Source organism: Hippoglossus stenolepis, chromosome 8 (assembly GCF_022539355.2).
Source record: "Hippoglossus stenolepis isolate QCI-W04-F060 chromosome 8, HSTE1.2, whole genome shotgun sequence".
NCBI classification, from domain to species: Eukaryota; Metazoa; Chordata; class Actinopteri; order Pleuronectiformes; family Pleuronectidae; genus Hippoglossus; species Hippoglossus stenolepis.
In genome coordinates, this window is record NC_061490.1 from 3,985,314 (window position 1) to 4,005,107 (window position 19,794).

General features: G+C 42.3%; 1 protein-coding gene across 2 annotated transcripts in view; it reads right to left on the reverse strand.

Annotated features, from left to right (window-relative positions):
* Positions 1 to 606: 606 nt before the first annotated feature.
* LOC118114042 (nuclear factor of activated T-cells, cytoplasmic 1) overlaps positions 607 to 19,794 on the reverse strand; it is a 59,746-nt gene continuing 40,558 nt past the window's right edge. Inside the window, exon 10 of one of the 2 annotated variants that reach the window (XM_035164236.2) lies at positions 607 to 2,416. In XM_035164236.2, coding sequence (XP_035020127.1) covers positions 2,361 to 2,416 — 56 coding nt within the window. In that variant the 3' untranslated portion in view covers positions 607 to 2,360. Of the gene's footprint in view, positions 2,417 to 14,052; positions 14,195 to 19,794 lie in introns of those variants that run through there. The other variant, XM_047340956.1, reaches the window with a different exon arrangement.

Genomic DNA, 19,794 nt, shown 5'->3' on the forward strand with positions numbered 1-19,794 from the left:
TGTTTGATGTAAACACAAAAACACATATCACATCAATAGCTGCCATAAAAACAAAATGACAAAGAGGTTACTTATCCCCCCACAAAATATATATATATATATATATATATATATATATAATAAACTAATAATAAATATCAAGAAGTCATGTGAAAATTCCCCCAGTCAGTAACATTCCTGTTTAAATGCAGTGCTAGGATGTAACAAAGTACATTTACTTTGTTACTGTGCTGAAGTACATTTTTCATTTACTTAAATAGATTTATTTTCTAATACTTGTTACTTTTACCCCAATACACTGATCAGCAAATACCTTTACTTTCTTCTCCTCTATACTTGTACAATGTAATAAAAGTAATAAATTACGAGAGTGGAATTCACCAATCATAGCGAGCAGGACCCTGCATCCAGCAGACACAACGAAAATGGATTCAGTAGAGGTCACTGCTGGGACTCACTGTGGAACTTCACTTTTAATACTTCAGTCAAGTACTTACTACTTGTCTATATATTTGTTCATTTACTTGAGTCAAATGTTTGAATATTTCCTCCCCCCCTGCTTCAATGTAAATATAAAACCAAAATAACAGGACTTTGTTCATATGGTCACCATTATGCCATTTATTAATGAATTGTTGAGAACACATTAAATGCACTTAAAACACATTTCATTTTTCATAAATATCTCATATTAAAGAGAAACATGTTCCACCTTGTGCCTACACAGAAAAGCATTATAGAGTTGCAATGATCTTGTAGCCAAGAAAGAGAGTAAGGCACAAAATAAGAAACCTTATTCATACAGTTGTATCATGCTATTATACTATATGTCCAAAAATGTATTAAGAAGCTATATGGGAAGCTACTGACAGCTAAAAGATCCCCGACATTAGTATGTGTGCATGCTCCAAAAGACAGAAGACATGGAAAAGACTGCAGCTGTGGGAAAGAAGAGTCCATGTAGGTGCACTTATGACATGACAGTGGAAATCAATCTACAATATTTGGTCTGGAGGCAGGAAAACCTGCTCGGCTCCTACGGTAAAGTGCATAATGTTCCTTTTTTTAGTATGGGGAACCATTCTACACTAAAGTCTCTGACAGGAAAAGGAAACTCGGACAATAATTTCACCAAAGATAAAATCCTTTGGTTTGATCAGATCAATTATTGCCAACATCTAAGAAACTGCCAACTCCTCAGTGGAATCACCCAGATGATGATGTAAAACTGAGCCGGTGGCATAACTTCCATTACCCCTGTGCCTATTTACATGAAAACCTGCAGTGCAAGAAGTAACAGACAAATATATATATATTGTCCTGGAGTATTCTTGTTTAAATTCAGCAGGTAAGCATACCATTGTTCTTCTATCTTATAGCTGGAGGGAGGTGGAGGGGTGACTCCCTGCAGCCAGGAACTGTTGTCATAGGATATGTGTTATATATTTCTCTGATTGTCTGTGCATCATCATGTCATGATCTGGGTGGCGGACTGGAAGACCGGGACAGGATGATTAAAAATAGGCACTAAGGTGAAAAGCAAAATGCAGGAGAGTAGAAATGGTACAAATCATACGAGGGGGAAGACAAATGGGAGAAAAAAGGGAACGCTAACATAGCAAACAGCACGACAAAAGCATAAGGCATACATATTTTCAAATACATGTTTATACAAAAGAATATCATACAATAACATTCAGTATAAATGAACAATGGGATAATAAGGAAGCGAGAAAAACAAATACAATTCACATACTCCATACTCCCTATGTATTTTCTAGCCTTTGAATCAGTTTCCCTGTAAACAAATAATTTGAAATGATACAAAAGTGTCGTATAAAAACTTCCACTTTGGGTTACCGACCATTTGCATGTGTGTGACTGCTGCTGTTGTCTGCTGTCAATATCACTTGTAAGGCACCGATTAAGTTGTCGCGGACTGACTGCACAAACAAATGAACCAAAGTGATGAAGCACGACTCGTGTTCTCCCGTTAGTTTGTCCATGCAATAACATACAGATCACGCTCGAAATGAAGATTGTCATTTTTCAACGATAGTAGAGTAATTCAGTCTCGTTGTTGGTCCACTAAAGAATGTCTGCTGTGAATTATTAAGGCAAGTGTACTCGTATACTTTGCCCCTGATATCACTTCCCTTTTCTGTAAATATAACGTTCATCTATTTATTCACATGGAGTTTGCCAGTGATTGTCAATGTGAATCGGCAGCAAGTGTTTGAGAGAGAAGGATGGCAACGATGGTCCAGGGGGAGATCCTGGTCAAAAACGCTTTTCTTCATCATCTTTGTTGTTGTTGTTGTTGCTGCTGCTGTTGAGTGCGTGTCTGGACTCCTGGGCGTCTATGCATGGGTATGCACGGAGATGCTGGAGAGGTCGTTCCTGATGATCTCGTTAACTGTGGAAACAAAAGACAAGTTCATCAGTTAATTTTTGGCAAAGCAAGGTGGCCTAGAAGTTACAGATGTAAGGCATGTGATAGGAAGGTTCCAGAAGTAAATTTCCCATTCATTTTCTCCATTGACTTCAGAAAATCGGAATAAAATGACGCTGACCAGCTATGAGAAGAATTTAGACCATAGAACATTTGATTCAGAGCAAAAAACAAAAGGTAGAAGACTGGAAAAGGAAAAGGGACAAGACTGTGTACATAATTATTTTAAGAGAGAAGGAACTAGGCATCCCATAAACCATTGTGAATGATCCCTTTCCAACGACTTCCAGCGCACCTGCATGTAACCTAACATAATTTTGGACTCTTATTCTAAAAAAAACACAGCATGTTAGAGAGGGAAATCATGGTTGCTCTTTGGCAAACATAATATAACCCTGAAGCATCCGATTGTTGCTGACATGACGGTTGTGGTAAACATTTACATGGTAACAGTGGTCAGAGATGTTGCTTTTACACATGAGGATTACGGGTGGTGTAGTAGTGCTTCTTAAGGCAAATAAAGCATGTTTTTTCTTAAAACGTTGTTTGGTAACTTTTCCTTGGATGGTTACAGTATTATGGCTGATATTCAAAATCTCTATTCAGAAAATAAATGAGATTTTTACTCTCTTTTGGGTCGTACAACTAATTTTTGCCCTGGGCCAAGCGGCTGACATGCTGAAAATGTGGCATTTACTTTTATTAATCCCTTACCCCTAAAACTTAAACTGGAAATGATGTAACTCCTCAGTGTTTCCCAGGCTGCAATAAATAATGTCACATGTGGCCGTACACCACTGAATACTTGGCATAGATATGGTCCAGTTGAAAAATACTGGGTATCAGTAGTCACAATCCAAACATATCAATGTCATTACCAGCCTTTAAAACTCATATCGGCCCCGTACACCCATCTTTGTTTTTCAGTCATCGTCTTTCCTGCACCGGTTCCTGTGCCCTCGCCTTTCCCACACTCAGGCAGACACAGATCAGTCTCCTGCCTTTATCTGCTCTGTGTTCTTTGGCAAAACAGAGGGAAGTGACTGTGAAGACGGCGAGGACCCCGAGCTCTGTGGCCTAACGCAAACAAGAAGCTCCTCAGCCGCTGAGCTTCGCCGCGATAACGCGACCTGATGTAGACAGAGAGAAGGAAAGAGTCTGGCGAGACCACCGTCCGCAGTGAGGAGCCGAGACAGGAAGTCCACCCACTCCGAGGTTCAAAGTGGGCATGCAGTTTGTTATCGCTAGATACTGCTTAGTGGATGTCGAAGCATCTGCGCTAATCACGACGAAAACACCAGTTAAAGAAAACAAGATGGAGCCTTATTTATTACCCAACTATTTTCATGCTGTTAATGGTGATCGATACAATGACATATTGAATGACTATAGTGTGATGCTGATAAAATGCTGAACTGATCTATGGGAAGTGAACACAACACCAATAAGTACACTTCTTGCAGAGGAGGAGGAAAAAATAAACAGGTTGCACTTTTTAAAGAAGAAGGCCACACACCTATAATAGCATACCCTGCTTTCTGTGTGTTGTCAAATACCCACCCACGAGTGCACACACACACACACACACACACACACACACACACACACACACACACACACACACACACACACACACACACACACACACACACACACACACAGGTTGGTTGGGATTCACCTCCCTAAACAGGAGGAGCTCCCTTTGGAAAAATCCGGCATGTGCCAACACTGCTGGCTGTTTTCACCTCTATTCTGCTGCGGGCTAAACAGGCATTTACACGCTGCACTTATTTTTAGTTCTGCCATCGCAGGACATAAAGGAAGTGCAAGCGCATGTAACAATTAAATGATCAAAACATTAAAATGTCGCTGCTCGTTACTGTTAGCTGAGGAGGGAACACAGCTCCAGGAGGGGAAGGGAAAACCCAACAAATGTACTTTCTTTTTATCTTTCTCAGAGGGAAAGCTGTGACCTCCTTTCTTCTTTTCAGTCACGGTTGAAAAAACCCAACAAGTGACGTCTCCTCCGCCCACATTTTAACGGCAGTTGCTTTATCAACTAATATTTTCCATTAGCATGTTCAATGATTTTCCATTCTTAAGAAACAAGTGATAAAGAGAAGAGAGGGTAAAACACTGGCCCCTGTGTTTTCGTCTTTGGAAATGTGAGAATCTCAGAAACAGGATGTGGCCGACTGTTACACCACAACACAATACCAGGCTGCTATTTATAGGTGTTTAATGAGGTAGCTGGTGTCGCTATTTTCTCACAACGACTTCTGAGAAATGAAGACATTTTACAGAAAAGGTAATGGAACCTACACACACAGGTAATGACTGTGAATATATCTGTGAGAAAAAGCTATAAAACACTTCATCAAGTCCCTTTTTAATTTAGCTTTCAATTTAGTCGAATTCAGTGATTTCTACCTTTCCTCTGCCACATAGCACAGCGCTTCTTTTTCTGACTTTGTTTTACCTTCCATGAAGTGACTAGATAACCACAAATATGCAGCACAGGGGAAGGCAGTCACACATGCTGGGGAACATTTTGTTCAGAGTGGAATTTGGCTCTAAAAAATCTATTCCCTCGCATATTGTGGATGGGCAGGGGTATAAGTACACGATTCCCTTTGCAAACTGGACCTTGTAAAGCTCATTTTAGTGTTTTAAAAAGCCTGCCAGGCAGTTGAATTCCACTTTTCATGATTTCTATATGTTATTGTAAAAGCACCCCTATGTTATGCTACACAATAATGATGCAACTGTCACATATGTACATAAATGAACTCTGAGTGGCCTGGCATCCGTCTCACCAGTATTGGAAACTTCTTTTTTCAGTTTCCCAGGTTAATAATGGAAAGCTGTTACTGGGAGGGTACCCTCTCATGAATAAACAAAAACAGCGGAAAACTGAGCTCTGAATATTCCCCTGGTGAAAAAAAAAATTCCTCGCTAGTCTGAGTTACCCAGAGTGACATCCTTCATTAGCCGTAGTGCCAGAGTAATCAGTAAACCACAGTGTGGACCTGTCAGGACTTATACTTTGGGCTGGGCGGCTGGGAGATCTATTTCAGGCAGGTGTGAGAGTGACACAAAAATATGAGTGTGCTTAACTGTGATGTCAGCCATGTTGAACAAGTTTAGTGCACAATTCAGCTCCTTTGTGTGGGCCTACCAGTGTTTTTGACAGTGGCTTATAACTAAACCCCGTCTCTATTGGGCGTAACTGTTGGTTGAATGAATGTTGACCTCACTAAAATAATCTGTGATGGAAAATGATATGTCTCTGCCTGCTATAGGCGAGCGGAGAGCTTGCAGTGCACATGTTGCCATTGTAGTGCACACATGAAACAACACGATGTAGCACCCAAACGGGGGCAACAACTGACTCATTGTGAGCCGGGTTGTCCAAGATCAAACATTATTCAAACATAAGGTTCTGACTAAAGTGGGGATTCAAACCAATGATACTTATTAAACCTAAAACAACAACAACAAGGGGCTGCAGAGGTGTGTGCATGTGTCCGTCCACTGCTGCTGCTTTGCTCCAATGGGTACCAGTGACAGGCAACCCATACAGTTGTTTAGGTTGGAGGACTTGTTGGATTGAAGGCTTGTCAGACACCAGACACGACACAACGGTTTATAATCTGATGAGCCAAGATTTTACACAACTGTGGAAAGTTGCTACAGCAACAGTCAGTCTTGATGATTGTAAACTAAAGCCAGTTGAGCCAGTATTCTATTTTATTGTTTAACCAAAGACCTCTGTGGATGAATGAGTAGGATCTTTGGTGCAAATGTGCAGAGCAATTTTACTTTACAGGGAAATAAATGATGAGGCTTTCATTCCTAATGCCTTTTTGGTAACTTGACATCAGAGAATCAGGTTGGACATTGTCTGAAGTTGCCTTTTCATGCAGGCAGCACAGGTTATCTGTTTCAGTTGTGTTCACACCTACTGGAAATATACAGTTGGGTTTAGGCGAGCGTCGGCAAATGGGTTTCTCTGGGATGGGAAATGATAGAAATGTCATTAACATGCTCACTGGGTCGCCATGTATTTTCCATAGAATGACCTGCTCGATCCCGACATCTGCACAATCCTAAATTACACTGGCTTTGTACTCTGGAGCTGCCAGGGTAAAGTCTATCTAATGTCTGGTTCAACTGATTGTGATGTTTCCATTCACACATACATATTTAGCCACTTGTAGCTTTTGTTTTTGTCTCCACCAACCGCTGAAAGGAAAACCAGGCTCTTTAGCTCCTTAATACTCTGCTTTGTTCAGCATGAGACTTTCTAACTCTGTCTGACAAAGACAGAAATTAACCAACTAAAGGAAAGACACACCTCCATATTCCCATCAGTGACAAGAGATAAATGGTAGGCTGATTATCAGACATAATTCATGTTCATTTTCTGCTTCTGGGAAGAAGGATTGTTTGCCCAGAATTTTAACCAGTAATTTCACAAAATCTGTCCAATTGATGTTTTTTTTTTTCCATCTACACAGAAGCAATGGTTGTGATATCTAGGATCTGCTAAGTCAATGTTTGTCATGCTTATCAACAACCATGTTGATTAAATATTTTTTCTTTCATTTTTGGTTATTTAGATTTGGCACTAGATGTGATGAAAAAACACTTTTCCAGCAGAGCAAATCTGTCATGGACGACTAAATCACCAGCTGCTTGAACGGCTACAAGAAAAAAAAAAGGGAAAAAAGAGCAGTGAATCTGGAACTGAGCTAAAATCATACGACACTTTGTGATTTACAAAGTAAGACAAAAACGTTATGGTGCTGCCATTCTGTTTGTTTTTTATTCTGCAATCCAAGCATGGAGTTCTGACTTCATTTGGCCACTCTGAGAGTTCAGCATGAACCTGACCTACACTGGGGGATTCAGTTAGTATTGTTAGAGGAGAATGCTGTGCATTGGGGTTCGATAACAGCCGGGCTTCCACAGAGAACAGAGGATGCCCTGTGGTCTGGTGAGACGCCGAGCGTTCAGGCCTGAGAGCTTCTGGGAGGTTCCTGCTGTCGTAACATGATCCCCCACCCCCATGCCAAATCTGGACTTACTGGCAATGACCTGGCAGAGAGTGACTTCACCTTTCCCTAGCTTCCCTCAGCTGGCGATCCAAAACACGACCTCTGACCTGCAGGTTGTAACGGAGGCTTCCTGCCAGGGGCTTCTGATCTCACATAAAGTCTCTTGATACTGAACTTCTCTCACTTTCACTACATGGATTAACTGCAGCTGTGTTAGGGTCAAGGACCTTCACACGGGAGCGAAGGGAGTGTTTCCTCTGCTTACTTGTACCTCCTGTAGTAGCACAATCAGGTTTGTGAGAAAGAGGAGGTAGCTTCCTCCAATTGTGGCACTGAGACTCTCAGCAGCATGTGAGGAAGTGGGTCTGAGTCATAGAAGCGCTTTGATATGAACACAGATAAACACTGGCATCAAATCAGTGCAGGAGCTCATAGAGGGTAAAAGGCTGCAAGACAGACTCAAGAAAATAAACCTCAATTGAACTTGCGCTTTCATGCGAAATTGATTTGGTGGCGAGGCCAAACTAAAGCTCAAACTTGCCGGAGAGAGACAATTGAATTTCCTGTTACATATTACTTTTGTTTCCCCGCTATATCAAATCTTCTCTCGGCCTCAGCAGAAACACTTAATGGACAATTTGCTGCCTCCCACACACGGCTCAAACGGCCGGACAGAGAGGCTCGGACGACGTCACTTATCATGTGCTAGTAACCAGCAGCATCAAACCTCGGCAGGGGTCAAAGGTCAGAACACACACAAATGACACCAAGACGGAGCGAGTGAAAAGAGCAGGAGAGAACTGGAGGGAGACACAATCATTATTCCCACAGATAAACACGAACGGAAAGAGACAAAGCGTTCCACTAATGCTTCATCATGATAAAGTGCTTCATAAATTCATCTGAGCCTTGCAGGTAGACGGCTTCCAATCCATCTCAGGGATCCCTTTGGGCCTAATGATGTGATGATATGTACAGACAGCATATTTCATCCCCGCAGCTCGGCTGATGTGTGAAGCCCTGCGCTTTCCCATGTGGAAGCACTCAGTCTCCACAAACTGACAGAGGGGATGGAGGAGCACAGATAGGGCTGCAGACGGAGAGTTTGCTTTAAAACAAAGCTGAGTTTACACTGAGAGGTACTGCAGAGACACCGCTGTGCCATGGGCTGCAGCCAACATCCTCCTCACGCTGCTAAGGTGAACAGCAATGAGATGAAATGTACGATTTAGATGTAGACTCCAGTGGAAAGAGAAATAGTTGACGAGCAAGGGCATATTTTCAGCTGGGAACATGTCCCCCTCAAAATCCTATTTTTGTCCCATTTCACTTTTCAGTTTGATTTACTTTCTCGAAATAGAATCATTGTCATGCCCAGATGCAAAAGTCCAGAGGGGAGAAAAAGTAATATGTAATATGCTCATGTAAATCTCTTTTTTTGCGACGTTTTCACAATTTGTAAGTAAACTTACAAGCAGCAGTAAGTTATTTGTGGACTTTCATTGCCTTGTCTTTCAGCTCTCAGGCTACACACACACACACACACCCACACACACACACACACACACACACGCCCACACACACACACACACACACACCCCCACACCCACAACCTCACACTCACTCTCACACCCACACCCACACCCACACACACACACACACACACACATTCTCTCTATCCTCTGCTAACCTGGATAATACCTGAGAGAAAGACCTGCAGGAATTCACTCTGGGCTGGAATAAATACTCAAACATCTCTGAATGCCTGTTGTTTTACAATCAGTATGTTGGTAAAATACTTCAGTTGAGCATTAGACCAAGATTAAGTAGTGGAGGATTCTATCATTCAGTATCAGGTCTGTAATTCACATCATCAAGCCATGTAAATAATTACGTTTTGTGTCATCTAATTCATTGATAAAAACGGTAAACATAGGAAATAACACTGACATAGATACTTTAACATTTTTACATATTTTGTTTTGGTTTAAAGAACGAAACTTCCACCCAGTGGTGGGATGTAACAATATATATTTACTTTGTTACTGTACTTTTTTCCTGTATCTGTACTTTACTTAAGTAGATTTATTTGGGGTACTTTTAACTTTTACTCCACTGCACATGTCAGCAAATATCTGTACTTTCTACTCCACAATATTTTTTACAAAACATTGTGTTACATGTTCGCGTTGTAATCAATAACGAGAGGGTAATTGTTCCACTGATCCAATCAGAGCAGCGAGGTAACATTAGACTCCGCCTTCTGCTATCAGTTAGGGCCCGGTCAAACATACATGTTTGCATACATACAGTGCAAAGCAAATATCGAGGGTCAAAGTTGAATCGATTTGCTTGGTCTCAGGTAGCACATGTTATATTTTCATCCTCGCTTGCATAGATTGTAAGTGAGCGTGAGGCAAAGGTTCCCCTCTGAAATATTAGTATGACCATACACTCGCTGGTGAAGAAACACCTGAAATTGATTCAGAGGAGGCCACACTACATGACTGTAATGATGTAGTTGACCATTGCATTAGAGAAGAGACTACACTCAGCTTTAAAAGCAAATATGTACTTACTCTTCATACATTACGTTTACATTTTTGTCTTTTTATTAGTACTTTTAATCAAGTAAAATGTTTAAGTACTTCCTCCACCACTGCCTCCACCCTTGTTCAGTGATTGGCAAAATGTCAAAAAGAAGAGCTGCGGGGGCACAGAGCGGCAATGAGACTGATTAGAGAAAAAAACAGGAAGTGGTGTGTGTCATGTCGTGTTTGAAAACCAGCAGCAGAATTGTGAAGTTGATGCAACAGCTCAGACGGAGCCGGACAAGTATGCCAAGAGAGGAGTGATATGACCCTTCTTTTGAAGAGACGGAGAGAAAAGAAGAAATAAAGTTTGGAGTGTAAACACTAAGTGCTCTGGTGTCACTAAAGAGATTTGCGATCAATATGGCTGCTGCTGTTTTTAGACAAAGGCTCCTGGCTCGGTTGGATAGCAGAGATGAAGCATCCTTGAGAGAAAAAGCGCTGACATGCTCTCTGAGCCTCATGCGGAGCGGGGAGCCGGGCTCTAACCTCCACCAGTGAGTCTCTGAAGCGCCTCACTTTCCAGAGGACGTGCTTTATGGCTCTGTAGTCAGGTGTATCCGACTTGTTACCAAACCAAAGAGAGTTCAGCTGCCTGCCCGGTCCAGATTAACACTGAGTAGAAATGCTGTGTTCGAGGCTTGGGAACATTAAAACGGCCCAGTTTAGAAATCTAAAGACAACAGCTTTTACTAAGAGCCCCACCACTGATGTGCTTATTTTGGCGGCGGCGGCTGTAACCTTTGTGTTTGATCTTGCGCGGTGTGCTGTGCCCTCTCTCTATCTCACCTCGCTCGGCCTGTCTCTGTGTGAGCCTGCCACTTCCCTCTCCTCCTCCTCCTCCTCTCATTTCCTCCCAGGCCCAGGAGGCCACGGGCGTGCTTGCTCGAGGCCGGTCCCAGGGGAGGATGAGGGGGAGGTGTTTACATGGTTGGAGCTGCTCTCCGGTGTCCTCATCACTGACTTCTCTGAAATCATTGCAGAGTTTGTCAGGACTGCGTCGCAAATGATAACAAAGTCAAAAAATAGACCAAAACATCAGTGATTTGACAGCGTACAGTAAGCTCTTTGTTTTATATGAGTATGAATAATTATACTTAGCATTTGTGGGCATTATTGTCCCACAATGCGATGTGTAAGGGTAGTAAAAGCACCAGTAAAAATTGTGATTGGTGCTAGTAAAATTAATTTAGAAATTGCTTATGAATTATTAAAAAAAATTCATGTGAATTAGGTGAAATAAATAAATAAATATGTAATCCTAAAATCTGAAAAACAGTGGCTGCAAAGGAAGAAATTATTATTTATGTCTATATCAATTATATTTAATTATACAGATAATTATTTATTCATATCATATTTGTAAGTTATATTGTGGATAACTGGTTTTACCAAAATTATTTTTCGTCTAGTTTTTCTTTTCCTTTTTTTGTCCCTAATATTTATATAATGACCCTTTGGGGCCGTTGACCTTTAGATTATGTGCACATTTATCTTTCAACCAGAAGAGTGAAAAGGTTATAGGCCACATTTTGACAAATGACCATAAAAAGTGCAGATGTTGAAAGTTTGTTACCAGCACAGAGCTTTCACTTTTTTGACTGTGTTCAGTTTGATTGTGTTGAGTATTTGCTGGGCTACAGTGGAAAAATACCACAACAGAACAGAACTTAGAAATCAAAGTGCAAACACAAAGAGCTTCTGACATAACGTGTGTAAAGACGAAGGACTGTGAGAAATCAAAAGCCCAGTCTCAAATAACTAGTGATGCATAGCTGCGTAGGGAAACACCCGAGACGGAAAATACACTAAAGAGAGGGAAACACACACATCTCTGTGATTGAGATATGAAAGGAGACAGATTAAAACTTTTTGCATGGCTCATTACCAACGGGTTTATGGTAAAATAACGCAGCCATCTGATAAACTCGCTGTGATTGATTCAGAATTAGAAACGTATGGTGCTGCGGAGGCTGACGCTCTGGACTTTGCTGGTTTTTCAAAATGGCACACAGTGAAAAAAATATGAGCATATTGAAACAATCATACGGCATTGGGTTGCAGCCGTCTGAGGGAGAATTTGGCCGTGCACCTGTGTATGATACGATTTATAACTGCATTTGTAGTGGGCTTCTTAAATCACCTGTTGTCTGTCAGTCGTAATGTGGGATTTCAGAATTGTTTTCTTTTATTTATATACAGAGAAACTATGTTCCCTGTGTCCAAAAAGTCTTAGATCAGTGCAAGCTTTACTGTTCACTATCCATCACAGCTAGATGGCTCAGAGAGGCTCCTTCCTGTTTTTAAGTGTGCCTGTCTGCCTGTGCGTGTGTGTGTGTGTGTGTTGCCATCCATGAAAAAAGCACTGGTTTGCTCTCTGTGTCCAGAAAGAGGTTCCCACTGCAGAGATTGGTTCAGTTTGGTGTAAGAAGCAATCAGACCTGTAGGCATAGTTCTTCAACTCCTTTTGTCCTCTTTTACGTTTTAAGGCTACATCCATCTTACCACGTTTTCGTTTCAAAAACACATCACATCTGCTAGGGATACACCTGATGTCCACACTACTGCAGTATTTTAGAACCGTTAAAAGTATCAGAACTAAGTATCAGTATCACAAACCCAATCTGTAATTTCTAGTTTAACAACGTTGGAAAGAATACTGTGATGAAAGCAAGATTTGCACTGATCCATCTCAGAGAGCCTAACAGAGGGATTGCAGAGTCGCACAGAGAGACACTGAAAAAGGCACTAAAGGCAACTAAATCTTACAAAACTCCTGCTGTGCACAAGAACATGGCCTCTCCCTTTCAAACATCCCCACTGAGCTCTCGTGATCTGACTAGAGCTCAGTGTGACCCGATCAACACTTTGTCTGCTGATCCCAGAGCCGCCCTAATACTTTAAATCCTCATCGCCTGCAGGGATTCAAAGACACAGAGGAAGAGGAAGTCGCCTCAGGCCACCTCGTGGTCCAGCCTGCAGGCAGGAGAGAGGCCTTCTCAGCAAAGTTCCATTTATCTCCTTTCTCAACAGCCTCAATTTGATTTTCAAAGATGGACAAACTTGTGGAGATTATATAGTTTTCAAGAAACCCTGGTTGTGTGCACAGAGTTACTTATATAGAGACATTTACAGTCACCTGTATATCATCAAACCACATTTCAACCTGCTTCTGTTTGTTTCATTTCATTTAATCGTTGTTGGGGCTCGGGGAGGTAAACCTATATGCCTGAGCAGAAACTGGAGCCTGGTATTGTACTCAGACATGCAGTAAATCTAACTGATTTCATTAAAATGTACGTGACATTTCCATTCAGGCAGAGTGTAGGAGCCAAGCTTTCCAACTCAAACTCGGTGCACATCTGACATTGCTGATTTACAATATAAGCATAAAGAATTGTCTTGTCTCCTGCTCATGCTTGTTCCCTGCCCCGATAGATTTAGGGGGCGTAAAAGAAGAGTGAGGGTTCAGTTTCAGAGCAGTAAACCAAAGGTACCACCTTCTAAGATCAACTCTTTCTAATTATGATGGCTAAATCCTTTTATGCCTTAAAATGTAATAATAATATGTAATAACTGAGTCATATTGTTTAAATATGTTAATCATTTTCATACTGTGAATATCTATCAACTAAATGCAGGGGTTTTGTTGCAATTAATACAATAAATACTAACAGTGATTCTAAACAAGATTTTACCTTAATTACAGTTAATAAACTGCTTGAAAGTGCTAAATAAGGGAGGTGGTGTGGGTTTGAGGGGTTCAATTTAAATAAAGTCTTGGATCAATTTGAAAAGCTAATAATATATAAATATTTGGATGCTAAGATTTCTCATTACTAAACACAAACAGTTTAAAGCACCTTGGCCTTTCTTGGCCGTGAAAGGATTTTTTCCTTTTTTGTTAGCGCGTTGTTTTGAGAGGAATTAGGCTCAGCTGAGTGCGATCGAGAGAGTCAGGGGAGCCGTTGAGGTTTATAACTGCGTTGGGTCATATGTCAACAGTAGGACACTTACAGTTCAGTGGTTATGATCATTCCCTCCCCTGAAGGAAACCCATTCACCCACTGCGTGGTAAGTCTCTACAGCCGCTGGTGGGAGAGGAAGAAAATGTGATCTTTAACGTCGGCCGTGTTTATCTTCCTTTGACTTTTAGTGTTTTGCTTTTAACAGCATTAGCTATGAAAGGAGCATGTAGCGTGTGTGTGTGTGTGTGTGTGTGTGTGTGTGTGTGTGTGTGTGTGTGTGTGTGTGTGTGTGTGTGTGTGTGTGTGTGTGTGTGTGTGTGTGCGTGTAAGGAACAGGGGCAATGGGAAAAGCTGCCAGGGAAAATCACCAAGATTGCATGCCTCTTTCTTCCACCTCACATTTTCCCATCTTTCTCTTCGTCTGTCTGTCTCTCTTTGTCTCTGTCTCCTTTATTTCTATGGCTGACCTGCTTCTTCTCATGCTCGCTGAATATTCCTGGATGTGACGACATGGTGAGAATCTCTAAAGTACATCTTGTGACTTTTGTCCCTTCAGTTTAGCTCCATACGATAACAGATAATGTGCTAAAAAGAAAATGTGGTGAGAAAGCAATTGGATGGTGAGATTATAATCAGTTTTGACGGATGGATTATTTTGACAGATTCAATTTATGTTAAAATGTCTGTGTTTAAAATGATTTGTCAATGGACTGTGACACTTCAACAGGGGACACGTGGGTTTGGTTATAAGACTTGTGAAAGACTTTTGCCGAGAATCTCACTCCCTCAAAGTTTATATCTGCATCTTCACTTCACTCTCTCATATACTTTCCGTCTTCATGCCACCTCCTCCTCTCCATTTCTCTTAAAGATTATCTCTTTCCCCCTCGTCTTCCTGAGGTATCTGCACATGGAGCAGAAAGAGGCAAAGTCTGCCAAGAGTTGCAAAACCCAACGGCTTTCCCCATCCCTCCCGGCTGGAGCAGACCTCTCTGTTGACATCCGTCGCTACAGGATACTATTTCACTGAGCTAACAAATTTCAGATGGGGAGCTGTTATTAAGTGGTCTGGGACCGAGGCCGACTCCTGTTTACCGATGCCGCAGGTATTTACATCCCCTAAATACCAACCAAAAAACACAGCCTCTGCTACGGGCATCTCAGTGTGGTTATTTAAAATAACCACAAATGGAGAATCCCATCTTTGAACCACGCTTCAGCTGTCTGTGGAAGTGTCCTTGAGCAAGGCGTGATGAACTTCAGGGGTTCTATCCTGAAGCTGATCCAGACCTCGGACGTCCCTGTTGAGAAATCAGTTGTTCTTGTTTGGTGTTTAATGCCTGTGTGGACTCTATGAGTTTTCCATGTGCTCACATTTTCAATGCCAGCAGGAAATATCCAAGATTCAAAGTAAATTTATGCTTTCTTTGACTGTGCAACATTTCTGGGTTATCTCCACAGAGGAGTCGTATTTTATGGTTAATACAGTGGTGGTGTAATGTTTGTGGAAATTGTCGGCTGTTTTTTAAATCAGAAACAAACCGACCAGCATCCAATCCTGACCTCTGACATGAATGAAGAGGCTTGCCACAGATACATTTTGCATTATGAACACTGGCCGACATTGGATGAAGACTGACCATTGAAAATTCATCAGAAAAATGGATTATTCTGAAATCACAGTTTAGACTGAGGCACAGATAACGGCCTCGCAGCCTCGTGGGGGAAGGAGACTCCCTCACTGATCATCCTGTCACTGAAGTCTGTCACACTGACATTTGTCATATTATGATTCAGTAATGAGGGAGCCTGGCGGGAGTCTAGCATGAGGTGGTAACTCGGCGATCAAAGATATACACAGGAAGATCCCAGCCAAGCCACAGGCTATGTCTGAGTCCTGACCCGCTGTGATCTGTGTGGCTCAGTGGCTTTTCAACGCGTGTTTCCTAAACCTCAGAATGTGAGCCACATAAACCGAGCCTCTAAACGGCTGTGTCAGGAGAATCTATAAGAAACACATGACGTATGCTGAACTGAAGGAATATCGCTTTAATAAATGCGTCTGGAGAGGGAAGTGTGTGTTACGGCATTTAGTGGTTTTACTCTGCTATATTTTATTGTGTACTTTGTTGAAATCTGTTTTGATGTTCGTCCACTTTTCACCCAGCTTGGAACAACGAATGAAAAAAAGACACAGACCTTTACAGTAGCGAATCTGCAATAGTGAAAAATATAGTAAATCCCATTCAAATTCAGAATCTAAGTCTCCTATCTAAATGTGTGTGTGGATCAGGTCCCAGACACAGAAGAAACCCAATTTGTTCAGATAATTTAGCTGCAGGTTTTCAGCAGACACATTCTTTCTCAGTGACGTTGATTTTATGACGGAGCGACTGAAACCAGACCAGATCCTCTGGCTCAGATGCCTGGGATTGGGGTGCACTCAGACAGTCACACACACGCACGCACGCACGCACATACACACACACACGCACACACGCACACACACACACACACACACACACACACACACACACACACACACACACACACACACGCCCCCCAGCACATTGTGGTAATGAATGGATTGAATACAGACTCATCTTGCTGCACCTTTCAAAAATCCAATTGGTTTTAGAAAGAGCTTAAAATCAAAGCACTGATACAATGACCCTATTATCACTGTCATATGTAACCACTTGGATCCAATTATTTCCTGAACCGCAAGCAATCTTGGACAACAGTGTCTGTAATTGAGTGGGTTTCATAATAAGTGATACCAAGAAAAATCTGATCACAACCAGGCATCTAAAGGCTCTTATGTTCAGCCAATGGGACGGAGATAAAAGCGATGTAAGAGGAAACACAGGGCGCTAAGGTAATCCAGAGAACTTCCACTCAACTGCAAAGGTAATCCTCCGCAATGACGAATACGCTGCAGATAGGGTCAGTGTTCCATTACTGTACTTCCATTGTAACATCCAAACTTTATATTACAACTAATGTATTTAAGCACACTGTTCTCTGTGACTTCAACTTTCCAACATGTGCGCTGCTACAGGGTGTAAAAATGTTTTTCATCACCAGTTTTGCATAGGCTCTTCTTTTCCAACGTTATATAACTACAACTACTAGTTTGCAAGATCAGGCTATTAGTTTACAGTACGTCTGATATAAATGTCTTAAGTTTTATAAGCCACATGTTCAATTAATATCACACACAACCTCTCCCACAACCAGATCTTCTTATTTACAGCACAGCACATTCTTTCAGCTCCTTCAGTAAGGTCGGTAATATCTGATAATGGGTAATAAGAGCCGTGGTTGTTCAGTTTGCACATTAAACATAATGGTTTGTGATCCTAATGAGAAGAAATTGAATCAAATGTATTGCTGATCCCAAAAGTGCAGTTGTTGATCCATAGCTAAGGCGGTCTTCGGCCAAACCAAGACAGCAGCCACCTATTAATTTTTTCCTGAGACCATAAAACTTCTCCAGCAAGACCAAACTTTTACTTATACCTCACCGTGTCAAGGGCTGCCAGGAAAACAGCATTCTTAATGTGAGAAGGCAGCATGAACAACAATAGTAAAAAATCCACATCCTCTTTGTAGTCATAAATAATAAAAAAGCCATCACCCTTCTTGTACCCGTCAATATCACTATACGTCTAGAAGGAGACTGTGTTCTTGGCATTGCACTTAACCACAAGACAGCCTTTCTTTCTGGACCCTATTAGCTGGGGCTTGACCTGCTCCCAACAGGCCAGAGGGTCAGAGGTGGAGCATTGTGAAAGCACAGGCTGTCACTGGCCCTGCCAGCTAGAAAAAGAAAAACACATATACACTGTCTAAACATACAGGAGCAGCTCTGCTTTAGTGAGTCCCATTAGACATTTCAACCTCCACTTTAATGATCAACCCCCCTACCCAAATCCTCTCTCTGTTATGCACCCCCACCCTCCCCCCAATCTCAAAGCCAACCTTGCGGCACACTCCAATGTTAGCGACTCAGCATGTTTTCAGCACAGTGCGGGCGCGCTCTCAATCATCATTAGGGGTTTTGCGGAGACCTAGGGTCTGGGCAACTTGCCAGGATGTGTAAAAGTTTCCATGAGGAAAGCCTGGAGATGCCTTCAGAAGCATCGGATGGTGGACGAAGATCCTCGGGAAGGCTAAAATGTCTTTTTTGTTGCTGGAGGGAGAGAGGGAGGAACGGAGGGCCGACAACAATCCTGTTTTCAGTTTGGGGGAAACAAGCCGGGTAGAGTCTCAAATGCACAAACCTTGAACTGAAGAGGAAACAATCACAACGACGCAATCAGAGCACATATGTCAAACGTCAGAAATCAGCAGAGGCTGCGTTGCGCTCTGTGTTTTTCTTATTTTGGGGAATAAGGGCCCTCTGTTTCCCAGAGAGGCAGCTGGTAGAAATCTGGCCCTCTGATTAGCACCAGTTCCTTTGCCTTGTGCTGCATTCAGATGTGTTTCATGATATCACCCATCACAGCACCATCTAATGAGACAGGACACACAGCAGCAGCCTTGTGGAGTTGTCTGTGTAAAGTCTAACATCAGAAGTGTATACACATTTGTGTGGGTTTGTAGATGGACATGTTGTTTGAGATGAGTGGGTGCGATGTCATCAGAATTGCTCCTTCAGACATGTGACAAAGCATGACATCATGTTGGTGTGTCTTTTTTGGGATGTAATTAGTAAGTAACGAGGCAAACGTAAACGCTGCAGACCGTGTTTTTCATAAATTCTATTGTTAGATACACAGATGTCATTTGACTGGTGTTTTGCTCATAGCCAGCGCCTTGTAAAGTACAGATAGTGGGCTGTGAGTAAGCAAGAAATGTCTGAAAACGTTGGTTTTATGTGAGTCCCACCAATGCGTTGTTTATGACAGTGAGTCAACAAGCAGTGTTGGGTGTTTCTCTTCTTGTGTTGAAGCACACGTTACTTGTTGCTTTACTTACAGGAGTGAGAAGGGAGACTTGTATCAGGTGAGAGCCAACATGCCACCGAGAGAAAAATGGCTCCCCCAACGTCAACTGGATTTTTGCCATAAAACCTCATTGCACACACCAGAATCATCACCTCGTATCTCGCACTGTACTTTGTAAGCTTCTATCAGAGTAGAGGGTAGAGTTTAGCACATTAAAGTGGAGAGTGTGTATGACACTCAGGGGGGTTTACATCTCGGACTCCTTGCATACTAACCAAGCTCCTTGCGGTACAGTAGCTCACCGTTGATAAGTTGAGTGATTTCTCAGGGGCTGCGTAAAACCTGGGCCTGGCCAGAGAGACACATTTCCTCTGGCCTGATGAGAGCCGGAGGCCTCAGCGCTCGAGCGTGGGAGGCACTCCGCTCTTGGGGAAGATCAAGTGTGCTCCCGCAGACTCCAAATCACCGGCCCCCAATTGCTGGGGAGGAACGTTACTCTACATGGCTGGCGTTAAATCACTGCTGCTGTGATGAGGTCATCCGCTTGTCTTTCCTCTCTAATGGAGCGCTCAGCTCGCTAACATACGGCGGTAATGCATGTGGACGGGGAGCCGGACTGCCTGTGAGCTGCTTTCCAATCTTATTTACTTTAGCTTAGGGCTCATTTGATGGAGCTTGAGATAGGGCCGGGCCCAGGAGCAGCAGATGCCTTTGGAGTATGCTGTTACCACCGCACACTTACCAGGAGTCCAGGAGCTCACCACAGCAGCT